Source organism: Moschus berezovskii, chromosome 8 (assembly GCF_049115385.1).
Source record: "Moschus berezovskii isolate FMDL1 chromosome 8, NW_MosBer_1.0, whole genome shotgun sequence".
In the NCBI taxonomy this organism is placed as follows: domain Eukaryota; kingdom Metazoa; phylum Chordata; class Mammalia; order Artiodactyla; family Moschidae; genus Moschus; species Moschus berezovskii.
Window position 1 is genome coordinate 74,480,312 of NC_142467.1, and position 19,173 is coordinate 74,499,484.

At 55.2% G+C, this 19,173-nt stretch overlaps 1 protein-coding gene across 7 annotated transcripts; it reads left to right on the top strand.

The window, feature by feature from the left end:
- The first annotated feature begins 1,113 nt into the window (after positions 1-1,113).
- On the top strand, positions 1,114-17,740 carry RNF44 (ring finger protein 44). 7 transcript variants are annotated; one of them, XM_055431462.2, is made up of 11 exons: positions 1,114-1,335; positions 12,175-12,326; positions 12,533-12,722; positions 13,121-13,288; positions 13,679-13,855; positions 13,975-14,136; positions 14,218-14,342; positions 14,643-14,730; positions 14,819-14,940; positions 15,088-15,187; positions 15,381-17,740. In XM_055431462.2, the coding sequence occupies exons 2-11, from the start codon at positions 12,220-12,222 to the stop codon at positions 15,441-15,443; spliced, it is 1,302 nt and encodes a 433-aa protein (XP_055287437.2). In that variant the 5' UTR covers positions 1,114-1,335; positions 12,175-12,219; the 3' UTR covers positions 15,444-17,740. The 7 variants fall into 7 exon arrangements, with proteins under 7 accessions (XP_055287437.2, XP_055287440.2, XP_055287439.2 ...); XM_055431465.2 differs by having other exon boundaries at positions 1,114-1,306; XM_055431464.2 differs by lacking the exon at positions 1,114-1,335 and adding an exon at positions 1,421-6,882.
- The last annotated feature ends 1,433 nt before the right edge of the window (positions 17,741-19,173 follow it).

Genomic DNA, 19,173 nt, shown 5'->3' on the forward strand with positions numbered 1-19,173 from the left:
GGGAGACCCAGGTTCGATCCCTGGGTCGGGAAGATCCCCTGGAGAAGGAAACGGTAACCCACTCCAGTATTCTTGCCTGGAGAATTCCATGGACGGGGAAGCCTGGTAGGCTACAGTCCACGGGGTCGCAAAGAGTCGGACACGACTGAGCGACGGAAAGGAAAGGGTATCCTAAATTAGGCTTTAATGTAGTTTGTATTTAAAAAGAAAAAAACAAAACATATGTTTGCTAAAGGATGAACCAGAGTGAGGTAGAAAGCAGGTTCTGGATGCCAGACCTGGACAGAAATCCTGAGCCCTGTCACTTCCTAGCAAAAATCCCTCAGCTTGCTATACTTCAGCTTTTGAATCTATAAAACAGGGACACTAATAACATTCCCACACTGGGTGGGACTCAACAAATGCAAACTTTAAAAAATAAGGCGGCCTCGAGGCAGCGGGCCCTCCCTCGGCAGAGGTGCCAAGTCCTGGAATGAGGAAAGAGGGCAGCCTCTGAGAGTAAGGTGTGCAGGGACTACAGCTCCCAGCACGACCCGGATGGAGCTGGGCGCGATGGGAGTTGTAGTCCTAGCAGGCTAATTACACCCTAGGATGCAGTCGGCGGGGATGCTCTCTGCATCCCAGGCCTGAACAGGTATTCACACTTTGGTCCAGGCTGGCTCTAGCAATGGACAGAAGCATTCTCTTGTCACTAGTCTCCCTACATCCCGAAGGAGGTATCATCATCCCCATTTCACAGAAGAGGAAACTGAAGCTCAGAGAATGATCCACAGAGAGGAACCAAGATCTGCTGTAGATCCTTGACACCTTCTCCCGCGCTCGGGCATACACACACACACACACACACACACACACACAAATTCCGTGGCTGAGGGAGGGGAACAAACTGTCCGCGAAGCAAAGCTTCTTTGAACGGCTACAGGCTCGTATTCTCGTTCCTATTTAGTCGCTCATCCGAGGTCACACAGGTGGCAAAGACGTCGCCTAGGGTGCCAGACCCTGTAAGCCTCGCCCTTGCGCGCCCTTTGCGGCCGGACACTGAGTGGGCGTGGCCTAGAACGCCCCGCCCCCTCCCACCCTCCGCCCCCGCGCGCTTGGTGCAGTCCAGGTATTTCCATACGTGCGCGGGAGCGAGGGTGAAGCTACGTTGCTGCTGTAGACCCCGCGCGCGCGCGCGCGCCCGGGTGAAGAGGTCTGTGGACCGTTCCACTGCGTGGCGCCAAAGGGGGGACCGCGGCAGGCGGCGCTCGGGCCGCAGCGGGACCAGGACCCCGGGCTGCAGCGGGAGCAACGCGCCGGCCGCCGGGTAGGGTTAGAGCCCCGCCGCGGCCCCAGGTAACGCACGGCATGGACCCTGCGCCGTGCGCCCGAGGCGCAGGGCCAACGAGGATGGAGCGATAGGGGGCGGCAGTGGGCTGGCAGTGTAGTGCAGGGACCTCCAGCGAGGCCAGAGTCCGCCGGGCTGCGACCGCTGGGCGGGAGCTTGCTGTCCTGGAACTCTGGGCCAGAGCCGCTCCGCCCGCTGCCTACTGTTCTAGTACGGGGAGCCCCTGGGAACTACAAGTCCCAGAGTGCCCTGGGCTCCACGCATGCTCCGATCGCAACCCCTGGCGAGTCCCGGCTAGAGCTGGAGCCCCGGAGTCCGGGACAGAGCTGCAGTCTTTTGGCCTCCTTAGGGCTGTCCCAAACACTTTACCAACGCTCCTTGTCCCAGCTGCTGGGGATCCAGCGTGACCCGAACCTTACCCTGGGGCTGCCTCGGGTCGGAAGAACAGACCACTGCACGCCAGCGGCGTGGGTACTGCTTTGAGGGTAAAGGAAGGCGCGGGGGCTCCAGAGGGTCTATGTCTTGCCCAAGGTCACATACTCTGCTGCCTGAGGGCTGTGAAGCAAGAAAGACGATGTGGGTGTAGGAGGCTGGCCTTGGTTGGAGAGAAAATGGGGAATTCAGCTGGACTCATCTCCCGAGAGCTGCTAGGCTTCCACATTCTTGCAGTCCCCGATTTTATACCCACTCCTTCCTTTGCAGACCCTGTGGGTTCCCCGGGTGACAACTATAGCAGGGAGGGAGTCAAGAAGGACTCCCAGTACCTTACCCACAAAGCTCACATATTCAAGCACACGGTATCTTCCAGTGCCGTGGAAGATGTGCACACAGTGGAAGCCACTGTTGGCTCACAGTCACCCCTATTTTCACTGGACAAACTGTGAGTCTCATAGAGGTGGCAGTTTTCTCATAGTCTAGGTGGGCTGGCTTCTGAGGCACTGCACTCAACCATCAGTGTCTGCCTGCCTTCTCAGTAGCCGGTAGGAGATGAACAGCAGTGCTGCACACTAAGTGCTCAGGAAATGTCATCTGTCACTAGTATTGTCATCATCCTGGTTTTACAGAAGTGAGATTGAGGAAGAGAGAGGCCACATCACTGACCAAGACTCAGAGCTGGGGCCAGAGTGCGGCAGCCTTGAACCCAGACCTGGGAACACCTTTATAGACATGCCACCCTCTCCCATATGCATAAATGGCCTCTGCTTTTTAGGGCATCCAAAGCTTGGGGCTCAGTTGTGTTCAAGCCTGCCCTAAGCAGCAAGGACTTGGCAGAGTGGGGCCTGTCAACCCCTACCTTAGAGTGTGAGGCTAAAGTCTGATGCTCTGGGGTAGGTGGGAGGTCTGTGTCCTGAGCTGACTTTACCAGGCTGTGCTGTGTGTTCCTGGACCGTCTCTGTGTTCTGCCAGCTTCACTTGGGAAGGCTGCTGGGCCCTTCATCTGGAGGAGGGCTTGAGGGGTCTTAGAAGAAAGGAGTGGAGTACTTTCTGACCCCTGATGGAGGGAAGGAGGCAGCCAGCTGTCCAGGCTTTTAGCTAGGCAGGTGGAATAGGGGAGGCCCCAGCAGGAACCATCTCCTGCAGAGTCCTGGGGTGGAAGCTGGAATGTAGGTAGCATCCAGTACTTTGCATTCAAGGGACCAGGGTTCAAATCCCTCTCTGCCATTCTTCCAGTCTGTAATCTGGAGAGGCTTTTGTCCCAAGGACATCTGTGCTTTTGATTATTGGACACTTGGAGACCCTGTGCTGGCATTTGCATTAATGTTAGCTTAAAATGTGACCCCATGTTTGCCCCTTGATGACTGTGTAATGGTGGGTGAGTCATGTCCTCTTTTGCCCGAGCTTCCTCATCTGTAGAGTGGAGCACACACAGATACCTAGCTCTTAGGTCACTGGGAGGCCCAATGAGATGATCAGGGTAGCATTTACCCAGATCATGCAGGAGACTCCAGAACTTCATGGGAGGTGCTTGGCCAAGAGTGAGCCACCCCCACTGGTCATTTCTGGAGCTCCCTGGGCCACACTTCTGGGAACTGGGTCAAGGGGAGTCATTTCCTGAGCCGTTTTCTTCATCTGTAAGATGAAAGTAACAGAACCTGCCTTCAGAGGGGTGAGGGCAGGGTGGGGCAGTGAGGGTGAGGCACACAGTAGGTGTATAGGCCATGGGCCCATACTGGGGTTCCAAAGCAGAAGGCTCATCAGTGAGAGGAAAGTCCAGATTCCTGACTGCCCTGGGGAATTGGGTAAACTTGAGCCTCCTTCCTGCTTGCTCCAGAGTGATTTTGCATGTGCCCAGGAAAGTTTTTCAGGTCGGAAGGAGACGTGTTATTGGCCTCTGGTCCTGTAGGCGGGAACCTTGAGGGCTGTGGGGATTTGCGGGCGTCTCAGGGACATAAACCAGAGGGTCACGCGTGAGATAGGGCAGGACGAAGATATCCTGGCCCTGAAGCATCAGGGGCAAGGAAGAGCAACCCAGAGCTCCTTCCTTGGGCATCCACCGTCCAGTGTGAGCCAGGCCCTGCTGGGGGTAGAAGGAGCAGCCCCATGAGATGCCTTCTGCTGTCCTGATGCAGTGTGATAGCAGGCGTGCTGCATATTGTAGAAACCAGGAGACAGGTCAGGAGAGGCTCCGAGCAGGCAGCCTTTGAGCTGAGCCCCTAAGGTTGAGCAGAGTTTGGCCAGAGGTGAGTAGGGGATGTTGAGGACACTTTAGGCAGAGACAATGGCACAATCAGAGCACTGGTGTCTTCAAAGGAGTAAGTGGATTATGGAGTAGTAACTGGAGTCACTTCCTTTGTGGGGGGGTGTCCGACTCTTGCAACCCCATGGACTGGAGCCTGCCAGGATGCTCCAGGCAAGAATACTGGAGTGCGTTGCCATTTCCTTCTCCAGGGCATCTGCCAATCCAGGGATCGAACCCAGGTCTCCAACTCAGGTCTCCTGCATTGCAGGCAGATTCTTTACCAACTGAGCTATGAGGGAAGTCCAAAATGTTAGTCACTCAGTTGTGTCCAACTCTTTTCAACCCCATGGACTATAATTCGCCTCTGTCCATGGAATTCTACAGACAAGAGTACTGGAGTGGGTAGCCATTCCCTTCTCCAGGGCATCTTCACAACCCAGGGATTGAACCTGGTTCTCCTGCATTGCAGGCAGATTCTTACCATCTGAGCCTGGTAAGGATTCCCACACTGTGGCCTCAGGCAAGTCACTTCCCTTCCTTGAGCCTCAGATCCTCACCTGTAAAATGAGATTACCCCTGTGGTGTCTCAGTGAAGGCTGTATGTCAGTGCACTTAAAAATGCTGAATCCTCTCAGGCAAGGAGGAGATTACTGAGTGAGACATGAAGTGATCGTGACAGGGCTGTGTGCAAATCAAATGGCATGAAGTGAAGGTCAGGGTGCATCTAGGCCTGAATTCAAAGATAGGGAAGTTCAGCACAAGCTAGAGATTTCACAGCTTCCTGTAAGAGGTGAGATGGGAGCCAAGCCTCAAGCGGTAGAGCAGAGGAATGGGTTGGTAGAAAGGAACAGAGAGGCAGGGCAGGCCAGAGGGAGCACAGCCATGGCTGTGGGAAAGAGGCTGGGGAAAAGTGAGCCTGAAAAGTTTGGTGGGGGAAGCTTGTCTTGTTAAACACAGCCCTGAAAGCTAGGCATTAGGGAGCCACTGCAGGTTCTACCCCTACACAGGCAAGCAGGGGTTGGTCTGTGTAGGCACTTTGAGTGTAGGACATATTTTCTGATTGCTTTTACGGAGTGAGAAAAATAAAAGGTTGGAAGGGATTTAGGGGAAGGGAGAGTTGCTGTTAAGGAGATGGTTAGAGAAATGCATCTCCATTTATTCTTATGCACCCATAGTTTTAATTTTGATGGAGAGAGTTCGGCATTCCAGGTAACATCTGTAGCATGCCTCCTGAATTTGATCTCTGGTCCCTACAGGTCTGCAAATAGCGCGTGGATACCATTTTCAGTTTTTGTGTTACTGGCTGCACAACCACAGTGTGGTGTCAGGTTGTTGCTGCTCTAAACATTACTTGCATAGGCATGTCTGTTCCCCAGACTTCCTTCAGGGTTGTTCCTATTGGATGCCTCTAAAGGAACACAAGTTTTAATGACTGTAAATCCTTAAGACATACTGTTTGCAGTAATTTTCTCTAGAATTTTCAGTAGGTTATACGGTATAGGTTTTTTTTTTTTAACAGCAAATATACAAAAGCATATCGAATTAAAAGTTTGTCCTCCTGGCCCAGTGCTCTCCTTCAGTTCTCCATGAGGGTAGTTATTAATCAGTCTCCTGTATATCCTTCCAAAAATATTCTATTCTGATACTGAATATATCCTATTTTAAAAAACATTGCTACTGTTACCCTCACTTCAGTATCTTTCAGTTTTGAAATCTGGGATTATGAAATATTCCAAAGCAGCATAGAAAATCACACACAGGCACATGCCCAGCAGCCCCACTACACAGGCTTAGCAGATGTTTTAATATTTGTGCTGGTATCTCGTGTAGGGCTGATTCGGAGGTAGCCCTGTGTCAGTGCAGCTCCATCTAGAGGAGTCTAGTTATGGATTATGTGTGTACTTTATATTCGGCCTCTTCCCAGCTCTTGAATATTTTAAATATTATTGATTTCTTTTTTTTCCCCCCGTCGATATGGAGGTAATATCCCATTTTGTATAATGTCCCCAGGCAGACATGGAGGCAAAGGGGAACGAAGCTAGGCTTTGTCTTGGATTCAAGCTTCACCTCAGCAATGTGACCTGGGGTTAATGACGCCCCTCTTGATGTTCTTTACCTTTGTACAATGGGCAGGTTGTAGTAATCCGTCTCATAGGAATAGTGTAGAAAACTAAACACTTCATTGGGTTTAGCTGCACTATCCACCTAGGCAAGGAGCTCTCCTACGCCTCGCCTAAAGCAATTAGAGCGCAGGTGGCCTGGAGAATTCCATGGACCGAGGAGACTAATGGGCTACAGCCTGCTGCTGCTGCTAAGTCGCTTCAGTCGTGTCCGACTCTGCGACCCCATAGACGGCAGCCCACCAGGCTCCCCCGTCCCTGGGATTCTCCAGGCAAGAAGCGGCTTGCAAAGAATCGGACAGGACTGAGGGATTAACACTTCCTTTTCACGCCTCCTACTCGAGCTTCAAACAGTTCTCCGCCCCTTTCCCTGGCCACGCTAGGGGCGGGGCGGTTGAATATGTTTGTGACGTCAGCGCGCGCCGGGCCAATCCCCCTTCCCAGTAAGCGTTATTAGCTTATTTGCATGGGTTGCCCTTTATTGGTTCGTTGAGCAAGCCAGGCCCGCCCAACTATTTAAAGTCACCGCGCAGTATAAACAAGGAGATGCGGGGCGGCCAGGCCATGATGTCATCGCGGCGCAGTAGCTCTCGGGGCTGACGTCATCTCCGGGGAGGTTGCCGGCCCAGGGCTGTTAGAGCCTTCCTAACCACTCAGGCTGGCTTAAGGGGCCGCTCTTACCCCGTCGAAGGTCTGGTTCATTGCACTTCAGTGTGTCAGGCGCTTACCCGTCCCGAGGAGGGAACCATGACACAGTAAGTCCGGGCTGCGGCTCTCCCGGCGGGACCCGTTTCTCGGGCAGGGAAACTGAACCTCAGAAGCATGAGTGATTCGCGAGTTTGCATAGCAAGTTAGAGTTGCAGCCAATTGTCTTACCCCCCCAGAGGGTCTTCCATCTTTAGGTCAGGCCATGTGGCCCCGCCCCTTGCTTGTGATGGCTGCGGTCACTTTAAGTGAGGAGGTGGGGACGAGAAGGAGGTTTAAAAAAAAAAAAAATCTGCCTTCAAGATGGCGACCCACTAATCACGTGCCGAGTCCCGGCGGGTGATTGGCTCTTGGCACCCCCGAGGGGAGGAGCTCTTGGTAAGGGGCGGAGCCCTTGCGGGCAGCTGCCGGCTACTGTTTGCCGGAACCTCCCGGCGCGCCCCCGCGAGTCCCCCTCCCGCCCGGCGCGCGACCCCGCCGCTCCGAATGTTGTGAATCAAATGTGGGGTTTGTTGCATTCCGCTGCCGCCGCGGACAGTTCTTAAAGGGCCAGGCGCAGGCAGCGGCGCAAACCCGGCCGCGTCCTGCACTGCCTCCTGCTTCCCAAGCGCCTGAGCTGGCCACGCGTGGGCCTCGCGAGGCAGACGGTCGGCGGACGGACAACAAAGAGAGGGCCCCGGAAGGATCCGGACAGCCCGGACTAGGGGGTGGGGAAGGGAGCACATTGTTCCGCAGGGCGGGGGCTCTTAAAGGGTCCAGCAGCATACTCCCACCCCCACCTCCGCCCCCTACCCAGCTTGGCCGTTCTAGATCGGGAACAAAGGAGTCACGGTGTGGCCGAAGGTGAGTCGGGGACTGAGCCCCCAACTCCCGATTTCTGCATCCCTAGAACTCCTGCCCTCCTTCCCCTGGGACCAGGTATTGTGACCTAGCTGGCTCTGCAGGAGTTAACCACGGGCAGTCCGGAGTGGGAACGGCGAGGCCTCTAGAATCCGGGACCCCTCCCCACCCCCAGCGCCCCCCAAGGCCAGGCCGAGTCTCCTGCTCCAGAGGCTGAGTGCTGCGGTTGGAGAGGAAGGAGCGGCCCCCTCCCCCTGCCGCCGCCACTTCCTTTGTTGTTGCTTTTGTCTCACGCCGAGCACATGGTCCAGGATCCTCGGCTCTTAAAGTCACAGCGCTCTGGCCCCGACACCGCAATCTGGCCTCTCGTCCCCGATGTTCCTCTGAGCACAGCACAAAGGAGTGAGAAGGGGGTGAGGGAGGCCCCGCTCTGGGCGAGTATCCGTACCACGGCCCCCTCCCCCACGCCTGTCCCCTTTCCCAGGGAGGGTTGGTTGAGGAAGCTCCCCTAACCCCTCTACCTGCGCCTGGCCCCCATTGAGGAGGGGCTTGCCCTTTAGGGACACTGGTTTCCTCCCCGCTATAATGTGACCACCTGCTTTCTTGCTTCTTGCTTATTGTGGGTTTATTTGGGAGCTCTGGGAAGGAGAGATTTCCACCCCCATTTTACAGTTGTGGCAACTGAGTCTCATAAGGGAAGATTTCCTTGACCAAGGTCACCTAGGGAGTCTGGGCTGGCGTACGACTCCACTTAACTCAGAGCCTGGTGGTCCTGCCCTCAGCTGCCACCAGACACCACAGTTGGGTAGCTCTTCTTGACTTCCAGGCAGTGCTGGGCCCAGCATGCCTTTTTTGGGGGGCTGGTGGGAGGGAGTAAGGAGGGGTGCTTTTCAGCTTGCCTCAGTCTGCCCCTGTCCTCAGGGCCTCACTTGGCTTATCATCTGCAAAACGGCCCCTGTTCCTGCAAACAGCCGCCAGGCCCAAATTATATGTTAGGGTCTCCCTCGACAGGGATGAGGATAGCTGCTTGGGGCACTGAAAGTACCTGGGGGAGGAGATGGATGCAAGATGCAGTCCCTGCTTCTGGGCAAGATTGTATTTAGAGATGGGACCCTCAGGACTCTTTTTCAGAGACCTTATTTAAAGCCCAGCCCAAAGGATAAGTGGTAAAAGGCAGAGCAGTTAGGTGGTGGCTTTGCTGTTTGACCTTGAGCAAGTTGCTGGCTCCAACTTTGGGCCTCACTTACTTCTCCCCACAATAGGGCTCGTCAGGATGCCTGAAAGAGAAAGCTCTCCTGATCTCCTTTAGGGCCTGCAGTAGAGATTTGGCATTAAGTAATTCTTGAGGGTACTGATGGTAATGCAAGCTAGGGTTGAAGAAGCCTGGGCCTAGGTGACCAGCCAGGACTAATTCTGACCCGCTTTGGCTTTATAGTCTGGAGTAAGTTACTTTCTTTGGGTCCCAGTTTCCTCAACTGTAAAGTGGGTGAGTTCCCCCTGGGCCATCTCTGTTCCCAGTCAAGAACCAGGGCCCCCTCCTTGCTAGCTGGGGTATTCCCTGAGGGAGCCTGTCTGACTTTCTGATAGTGTGAAGCTCAGCTGATACCTGAGCCTTACAAATCATTGCAGTGGACTTTGGGGAGTCCTTACCAGTCCCCTGGGAGGTGATGGGGGAGCCTGGTGGGCTTCTGTCTGTGGGGTCGCACAGAGTCGGACACGACTGGAGTGACTTAGCAGCAGCAGCAGCATTTTACAGATGCATAAGCTGTGTCTTGGAGGAAGCAAAGTGCCCAGACCTCAATCAAGACTGGCCAGAGATCAGGGCATCATGTGTTAATAAAATGCAAGGGTGTCATCTTTGGCACCATTGGCCACAGCTAGAGGGCTTTTGTCTGGTGATTGGATTTCCCAGCTCCTTGCCACTTCCCTTTCCTGTGCTGTGGGCATTTTTGAAGAGGCTGGCCAGAGCAGAGTCCCTTGGGCCTGGGCCTCTGTGGTTCTTCACCCCTGAGCCTTGAGATTGCCCAGCCTTCGACAAGACAGCATGGCATAAGAGGAGCAGTTGAGGCCACTGCCATGTCCCTGGGCACTCAACTCTAGCTGACTGACCTTGGATCTCACTTCTCTCAGTGAGATCTCATCCTCAGTGTCCCTACTTCTGAGGGTTGCTATGAGGACTTAACTGGGTTGGCACATGGAAAGTATTGTAGTTCTCGTTAATAATTCCCCATCAGCAGGACTGAGGTCTCTCAGGATCTCCGAGGTCAGTTAGAACAGAGGTTCTTAAGCGCTGCCTGTGCTATAGAAATTGCTGGGGAATTTGGTGGAATTCTAGGCACTCTTGTTCCCAAACCTTCCTAAGATTCTGATCCAAAAATTCTAGGGTGGGTCAGGAGTTTGTTGTTTCAGTTATTTGGGGGTTTCCTCTGAGTCTCTATTGGCCTGTGTTTGCTCGGCTGGATCATCAGCGGGAATCGAGGCTGTGTGTGTGTACACATGTGTGTTAGGATGTGCACTTGGCCCACACCGGGGGTTACAACCCCAGTCACCTGTGGTGGGTAGGCGGGGAATGGGTCTGGGGTGGCCTGGAGCGAAAGCTCATGCTCAGAGTGAGGGAGTCAAGCAGGAATGAGGGACCAGATTTTCTGCTTCACCACACACACACTCGACACTCACTCACTCTGAAAGGCCAGATTTTTATGTAATCTCCCAATTTTTAATCATTGGCACTAACTTCACTGCTGCCAGACTGATCACATGGCCTTAGACCTATGTTATCAGCCCTCCTGGGCGCATTTACCACATCAGGCCTGCCCTGTGCTAGATGCAATCTACTGGGCCTTGTCCACCCCTCTGCCAAGTGCTGGCTGGGAGGGGCGTGAATTCCAGCTCTTCCGTGGCCTTGGGCCCTGTGCTGTCTTAGCAGGTAGAGGAGAGTCCCCCATTTCAGGCTCACTGTGAAAGTTAGGGCCTATGCACATAAAGCCCAGCACAGAGGAGAGGAACAAGGAGTTGAGGGGACAGTACACACATTCTTAACTGTGTGAGCAGAGAGGCAGCACTTGAGGCTGTGTGTGGAGGAAGCATAGGAGTTTCGTTCTATGGAGGCGGGGTCCCTGCGGTCCCCCAGCCAAGGGCTGGTCCTGCTAGACGTGCCCTTTAACTTTGCAGGGCCTGACAGATTCCAGAGCTTTCCCTGCCAGGGCCTCATTCCAACCTCTGGAGTTAATGCCCCCCTCAACTTGCCCCACCTGGACCCCAGCCCCTGCCCGCCTCGTTCCCACTCAGCTTCCTCCCTTAGGTTTAGGTTCTTGCTTCCTCTTTTTTTCTCAGCAAGCAGCACCTCCCACTTGTGGGCTGTGTTGGGTCAGGTTTGTACAACCCCCTCCAACCCCGTCCTCCTGCCCCAGAGGGCCTGGCTGCATGCCAGACCCACCAGTCCATCAGAGGTTGACTTCCTTTATCGCTTCATTGTGTCTTGCCAAAATTCTTGGCCTGGACCCTTTCCTGTTGGCAGCAGGGTACAGCAAGAGGCTTGTAGTCAGCCCACCTCCCTGCTTTGACACTTCCTGTGACACCTTGAGCAAGTCCTTTCCTGTCTCTGAGCCTCAGTTTTCTCTTCTGCAAAATGGAGCTAACAGTTCCTTCTGTTAAGAGTAGGTGAAGTCTCCCTTGGGTGGGCACTGTGGTAACAGATTATGGAAAGAAAGTATACAGTCGACCCTCTTTATCCATGCGTTCCCATCCATAGGTGTAACCAACTGTAGACTGAAAATATTGGGGGGAAAATTCATCAAGTTGCAAAAAGCGAAACTTGAATTTGCCCTTTAGGTAGCATTTACATCATATTTACCTGGCATTTACATTGTATTAGGTGTCATAGGTAATCTAGAAATGATAGAAAATCCATGGGAGGATGTGTATAGGTTATATGCAAATATTACACCATTTCACATACGGGATTTAAGCATTCTCAGATTTTGGTATCATGGGAGTTCTAGAACCAGTGCCCTGTGGATACTGAGGGATGACTCCTGACTTGTCTTGGAATGAGAACCCCTAAGGGCAGGAACCAAGTCAGAACCTCTCACATATTAGTAGTGGAAGGAGTGCAGTCCTCCTTGAGCCAAGCAGGTGGAAGAGAGGAAGCTGGAGTCCCCTCAGGAACCCCGCTACCTGTACATCATATTTGTAGACCTTTATACCACAACAGGGTTCCCTGGAGACCCACCCGGAGGGAGCCTTACACCAGAGCCTCCTGGCCTGGAAGCATGTTAGCCAGCCCTCTGGACTCCCTGCAGGCCAAGGCTCTCTCTGGCCTGTCCGCCCTGAACCCCAGTGCCAGAGCACAGTGCTGCCAGGGGAACACAGGGGCGTGGTGGATGGGCATCAGTGGGCTTCTGGAACTGGGTGCAGAGGTTTGATGCTCCCTCCCTGATCCCTCATGGAGCAAGGGACTGAACTTCTCTATGCCTTAGTCCCTTTGTTGGTTTGCCTCCTAGGGTTGTGTGCCCTGGCCCAGCCCCTCCAGCCCTCTGCCACCCCTGATGCAACCATGGGCTCTGGCAGTGACTAGGTGGGCACCCTCTGCCCCTGGGGGTCAGCGGCGATTCCCTGCAGGACCCAGCAGCAGCCCGGGCCAGCTCTGGGGAAGGTAGGAGGGAACCTCTCAGTCCTATGGATCCTGGAGCCACTGGCGTGGGGCTGTCAGCCTGGGCTGGGCACAGGGGCTGGGGGCGGTGGGCCCAGGGCCCTGAGCTATCTTCCTTCCCCAGTGGGTAGTGGACCTTTGGCTTCTTCCGTGCTCTGTGAATGAGCAGCCCCCGTCAGTGCTACTGGGGCCTCCTCTCTGTGGTGCAGCCCCAGCCGCGAGGGCCCCCTGGCCAGCCTGCCTGCCCAGGATGAGCGCTTCCCCTCCCAGCAGCTGCCACCCCGACCAGAACACCTCCCCGTAGAGGAGCGCCGAGCCTCGGCTCCTGCCGGCGGGAGCCCCCGAATGCTGCACCCAGCCTCCCAGCAGAGCCCGTTCATGGTTGATCTCCACGATCAGGTAGGCAGCACCCCCCACCCCCATACTCCGCCTTGCCACCCTGGCCTCTGGCAGGTTGGTCCAAGGAGCAGAGGCGCAATACCCTGACCTTACCTTGCTGAACTCATTGCTCCGTTCGGGGAGGCATCTTTCTTTAGCCCTGATGTACAGGTTGGTATGTTGGAAGCCCAGAGAAGGGAAGGCCCTTCCCTGGGACCACATGGTGGACAAGTGATAGAGCTAGAGAGCCCCTCCTGGGTCCCCAGAGCACTCTCTGGGGCTTGGGGCAGGAGGCAGCAGCCAGGTCTACAGTGGGTAGGCCCCAGCTAGAGAAGGGAAGAGAGTTGGCCCCGGCGGGGCTTTCTCACCTCGGGGGTAGCCGAGTGGCCTCCCCACAGCTCTGGGTCTCTCTCCTACAGGTGCACCAGGGACCTGTCCCTCTTTCCTACACAGTCACCACGGTGACCACCCAAGGCTTCCCCTTGCCTACAGGCCAGCACATCCCTGGCTGCAGCACTCAGCAGCTCCCAGCATGCTCCGTGATGTTCAGCGGGCAGCACTACCCACTCTGCTGCCTCCCGCCCCCGGTGAGTGAGTGCCCGCCCAGGCCTCCTGGTCCATCTCTAGCCGAAGGCCTCAGGCTTGGGCCTGTAGCAAAACTGAGCTGCACTTAACGACCCTCACCCAGGCTGTCAGAGTCCTCTGGGCTCCAGGCCACAGCCTTATCCAGAAAAGTATACAGGTATTCTTGTCCAGTGGAAGGGCATTGCAGAGCTCAGGGGTGGCCCTGCATCCCAGGGCCTGCTTTATGGTTTGGAGTTGTCCTTGTGGGCCTTTAGAGCAAGATGTCCTGCCTGGGAGACCTAGGCCAGGGCTAGGTTCTCACTGGGTGAAATGGGCCCTGACCCTGATCCCCCAAACCTAAGACCCAACCCAGAGCCCAGAAGAATGTTCTCCAGCCTCTGCCCCTTTCTCAGCAGCTGATCCAGGCGTGTACCATGCAGCAGCTCCCTGTGCCCTACCAGGCCTACCCCCACCTCATCTCCAGTGACCACTACATCCTGCACCCCCCACCACCAGCCCCACACCCCCAGCCTGCTCACATGGCGCCTCTTGGGCAGTTTGTGTCCCTGCAGACACAGCACCCACGGATGGTGAGTCCCGCCGACGGATCCGAAGCTACAGGGGCTGGTGGGCGGGGCAGGGGCCAGGGGACTCCCCTCGTCAGCGACTCTGCCAAACCCCACCTACCCCCCTGCCCCGCTTCTCCCAGCCCCTGCAGCGCCTCGACAATGACGTGGATCTCCGGGGGGATCAGCACCCCCTGGGGAGCTTCACCTACTCCACCTCGGCCCCAGGCCCAACCCTGTCAGCGTCCGTGCCCATGCACTACCTTCCCCACGACACCCTGCACCAGGAGCTGTCCTTCGGTGTGGTGAGTGCCACCCTGCTCTGGCTCGAGGGTGACCGGGGAGACAGGCCCGTGGCTGACCTGCCCCTGGCCCCCCTCTTGCAGCCATATTCCCACGTGATGCCTCGGAGACTGAGCACCCAGAGATACCGCCTGCAACAGCCGCTCCCCCCGCCGCCCCCGCCACCGCCCCCACCACCGTATTACCCCAGCTTCCTGCCCTACTTCCTGTAAGTACCTACACAGCTGCTCCAGAGCTGTGGGGCTGTGTTCTCCCGGGGCCTTTAGTGGTTAGACCCAAACAGGGTCCCACAGAGGTCCTGGGGCTGCTTGAGCCCCCCGACTCCCACCCCCCAGCCCATCCCCACTAGACCAGACCTGCACATTCACGCTCCCCAATAGGGTCCCTGGTGTGAACAGTGCGGAGTTCTGGGCTTGGTTTCACGGTGGGAATCAGGGGAGCGCCCCCCCCCCATGCCCTCTATGCCTCCTGCCCTTGACCCTGGGTCCACGTGCTTGTCTCCCACTAGCTCGATGCTGCCAATGTCACCAACAGCAGTGGGGCCCACCATCAGCCTGGATCTTGATGTGGATGACGTGGAGATGGAGAACTATGAGGTCCTGTGGAGCCCGGTCCTGGGAAGTGGGGGCCTGGGGGACCTCCAGCCCTGGCCGCTGCTGACTCTCCCCTCCTGCCTGTGTCCAGGCTCTACTGAATCTGGCCGAGCGGCTGGGAGATGCCAAACCTCGTGGCCTCACCAAAGCGGACATTGAGCAGCTTCCATCATACCGCTTTCACCCGGACAGTCACCAGTCGGAGCAGACGCTGTGAGTGCCCCGGCCTCCTCTTACATCGCACCCCCCAGCTCCTCTGAGCACAGATAGGTTTCTGATTTCCTGGGTGGGGCTTTGTGCCCTGCTGCGAGTCTGCCCTTGCTGTCAGTGTGGGGGTGACGCTCTGTGCCCTCCTCCCAGGTGTGTTGTCTGCTTCAGTGATTTCGAGGCGCGGCAGCTGCTCCGGGTCCTCCCCTGCAACCACGAGTTCCACACCAAGTGTGTCGACAAGTGGTTGAAGGTAAGGTTCCCATGCTGCTCCCAGGTGTGGGAAAGGAGGAGGGGGACTGGAGGGCTTCCCTCTGTGTCCTCTTTGGCATCCAGAAGTTCTGGCTCCACGCAGGGAGCCATGTCCCGACCAGGCAGCAGAAGAGCCTCAGATGGGATTGGGGTTGGGTGAGAGTGGAGTCTTGACATGCGGCTGCTTCCCCCAGGCCAACCGGACGTGTCCCATTTGCCGGGCCGACGCTTCCGAGGTGCCCAGGGAGGCTGAGTGAGGCCCCACAGCCACCCCGGAGAACCCTGCCCAAAGCTCTGGAAACTCAGGGGGCCCGGGGAGGGTGTGGTCCCAGCCTGCCCTGCTGTTCCTGCCTGCCTCTCCAGAGCTGGTGTCAGGGTCAGCCCGAGAGAAGCCCCTGCAATAAGCCCCTTCTTTTGCCAAGCTCCAAAGACTCCTTCCCCGTCTGCCCACCCGTCTGCCCACTAAGGAGCAGCCTGAGCGTCCGTAACTCAGTCTCTCTCCTGTTTGCCCTCGGGTCTGTCTCCTTTTCCTGCCAGCACTGGGAGCCAGGGTCCATTCCCGTAGTGTGGCCAGTGGAGATCGTTGGCCCCACAATGGGCAAAGGGGGAGCTGTCCGGGGTCGCCTGGTCTCTTGCACTGAAGTGGCATGCCCTCTGTGCAGGTGGCACTGGCAGGAGTGGACTGCTGGTGGCAGGAAGCCCAAGTAGGTCCTTCCGCCTTGACCCCAGGCAGACCCAGGCTGCTGTGAGGGTGCAGCTGGCTCTCTAGAGGGCCCTCAGCCCAGGCACAACATTCCAGCCCCAAGCCCAGGCTGGGGAGCATCAGAGCCAGCCTCCCAAGCAGGTGGGAGGCAGGCTCTGAGCTGGGGCAGATGGGCCCTCTGAGAGGGCCTGGGCCAGGCCAGGGAGGGTGACCTCCTGGTGGCTGCCCTCCCTGGCAGTGACGGTGCCCAGACCCGTGCCCGATCTCCCCTTTCTGTTGTTTTGCATGAACGTGAGGAGCAGCAGTTTTTGTTGATCATTTGGCCCCAAATCGCGTGTAGGATCTGAGGGTGTGGATTTTCAAACAATCTCTTTTCTTTTGGTTTAATGGGGGGTATAGGGACCAACCAGGACCGAGCGCCCAGGGGGCAGGGGGTGGTCTGTGCTGTACTGCCTGGTCTGCATGCATGTGCACGGCTGGGGCTGGGCCGGGTGGCTGGCGGCCGTGGGTGGGGTTGGGAGGTCTGTGCTCAGCTGATAACTGCCATGCACTGTACTGCACACGTCCCCAGAGCCTCCCGGGACCAGACGCTTTTCAGGGCATTTCTCCCTCTCTAGCCAGGACCTGTCTCCCACCTGCCTGGGCGTGTCTCCTCCAAGGAAGTCCCGGGAGGACTGGGTCCAGGGAGGGTGTGGACCCACCTCCAGGGGCCCCCCTCCCAGCTTGAGCCCTGCCCTCCAAGGTCTGGAGGAGCCCCCATAGGGTCTGGCTGAGTTCCCCACCCTCGCCCTCGTGGTCCCATTCCTTCTCTTCCTCACCCCCAGCTGGGGTTGCTGTCCTGAACGAACTGCGTGTGGGGCCGGCACATCCTAGCAGGCAGCCCCTGGCGCCTGCTGCCTCAGGGATGCTCCAACCACCCTCGTTCTCCAGCAGCGGCCCTGGCTTCCCGCCACCCCCAGCCTGCCATGGGGCCCCATCAGCCTGGCCCCACCCCGTGGAGAACCCAAAGTCTTACTGTATATAACTCCAGGTGACATTTCTATATTTATAGCAGTGTTGAAAACCCCACGTTTTACACAGAGAACCACCCTCTCCAACCCCCCTCCCTTCCCCACCCCCAAAAAAGGTTTTCAAAACCCTTTCCAGTTCCTGGGGCAGGCGGAAACAGGCTCACGGATTGTGTGTCGGCTGCAGCAGTGATTCCAGCGAGCAGCTATTGGGGGGGAAACAACATTAAAAAAAAATCATTTAAAAAAAAGATTTATAAGACAATTATTTAGGATGTTTGTGATTTGCCGACCTTGCTATAGATGCCATGTTACCAATGATTTCCTGTGGTGGGGGCTTGTCATTGTTTACTGTTTTATTTACCAACTTCTGGCCTAGGCATGACAGTGGGCTCCATCCCCCAGCCCTGGCTGGGCCCAGCACCTGTGTTCTGTGTTAGAAAGGTCTTATATATATATATATATAATTACATATATATATATAAACATGTAATTTGGGGGGGCCCTGTTCCTTGCACATTTTACAGTTACCTCATTTTTCCCATGTATGTATTTGAGAAAATGCTAATATATAGAGAAAAAAAAAATGGTTCTTAAAGCTTAAATGTGTGGTTTTTTCCATTCCATTGGATTCACATTGGTTTGTAGCATTTAACATAACTAGTATGTTGTATTATATATGTGTATACCGATTGAAATTTTTAACAGATTTGTACTTTTTTTAAAATGAAAGTTGCTAGTTCTGCTTGACCAAGTAGTGCAATCATTATTTTTTTTAATATTGTTGCTGATTTCAGAGGGATATTCACTAATAAATGTATGATGTATATCAAGTATTGCCCAAGCTGCTCTTGGCTACCTGTGTCCTTACTGTTTTAATGGGAAGTAGGGCAGGGGGGCATCAGTCTGAGAGTGGGTAGGGGCCCGGGATGAGAGGGGCAGTAAAGATTGTTCTTTGCTTTGGAACCTTAGGGGAAATGATCTCTTGTTGGAGAGGGGTCTGCAGACCCAGTTCAGTGATAACTTAATCTGAGCCAATCTGCTTCACAGGCAAACTAGGTAGGATTCTATTGGCAACTGACAAGATTCCATCTTACTGGTTTGAGGAAGAGGGCACTTATTGTCTTGTCATTTACATTCTGGAGGTAGGTTCTGCTTCAGCCTGACTAGATCCGGCTCAGTCTTGTCATAAGGAACCAAGGTCTCACTTCATGTTACAACTTTGTTCTGCATGGTGCTTCCTGGTAGCTCTAGCTTAATTAGTTCAGTTCAGTCGCTCAGTCATCTGACTCTTTGCGACTCCATGGACTGCAGCACACCAGACTTCCCTGTCCATCACCAACTCCCGGAGCTTGCTCAAACTCATGTCCATCCAACCTTCAGTCAGCGATGCCATCCAACCATCTCATCCTCTGTCGTCCCCTTCTCCTCCTGCCTTCAATCTTTCCCAGCATTGGTCTTTTCCAAGGAGTCAGTTCTTCACATCAGGTGGCCAAAGTATTGGAGTTTCAGCTTCAGCATCAGTCCTTCCAGTGAATATTGAGGACTGATTTCCTTTAGGATTGGCTGGTTTGATCCTGCAGTCCAAGGGACTCTCAAAAGTTTTCTCCAGACTCTGAAGAGTTTGCTCTAGCTCAGTGTCTCCTAATTTAGCATCATCTCCATGCAAAAACTTTTTTTTGTAATTCTCTCTAAAGAGAACTATTAGTAGTTATAATAATTTCTGGTCTGGAGTCAGCAGGTTGTACACCCACTCCTGAACCCTGTGCTACCATTAGGGAGCTAGAACAGCATGACGGGCCCAGCCTCCGTTAACATACATCCCCACCCATGGGTCCCACTGAACCTACAAAAATTAAGCTGCTCATTCTTGAACTCAGTGGGGACGAAGGGCCTGAGGGCCACCAAAAGGACCAGACTGGTGAGGTGGAACGTTCCTCCTCTCCATGGTGACGTGTGGTGTTGCAGGGCTGCCTACTGACTTGTTAGTATGTCAGAACAGCATGGTTGGGAGCAGGAGCGGCCAGCTGGGGACAGGAGACCTGCTGTGTCTGTGGTGTCACCATCTGTGACCTTGGTCAGGGCACTTGTCTTTCAGCCTTTGAAAATTAGGGAACACACTCAGTTGAGTGGTTCCCGAAGTGTTTCAGAGAAAGTCCTATGAAACTAGGGTTTGTGCAAAAAATTGCTGTGTGGTAAAATAAGTTTGGGAAATTCCGTGTTGAGAATCATCTTATATCACAGGGCTTCTCTGCGCCTTGGCTATGCTGCTGTAAA

Bases quoted from the DNA above. Each gene is read 5' to 3' on its own strand.
- RNF44 (XM_055431460.2), top strand. From the start codon at position 7,975: ATGGTCCAGGATCCTCGGCTCTTAAAGTCACAGCGCTCTGGCCCCGAC. The intron at 8,086-12,174 runs GTGAGGGAGGCC...TTTGCCTCCTAG, and splicing joins CACAAAGGAGTGAGAAGGGG to GGTTGTGTGCCCTGGCCCAG. The intron at 14,731-14,818 runs GTCCTGTGGAGC...GCCTGTGTCCAG, and splicing joins TGGAGATGGAGAACTATGAG to GCTCTACTGAATCTGGCCGA.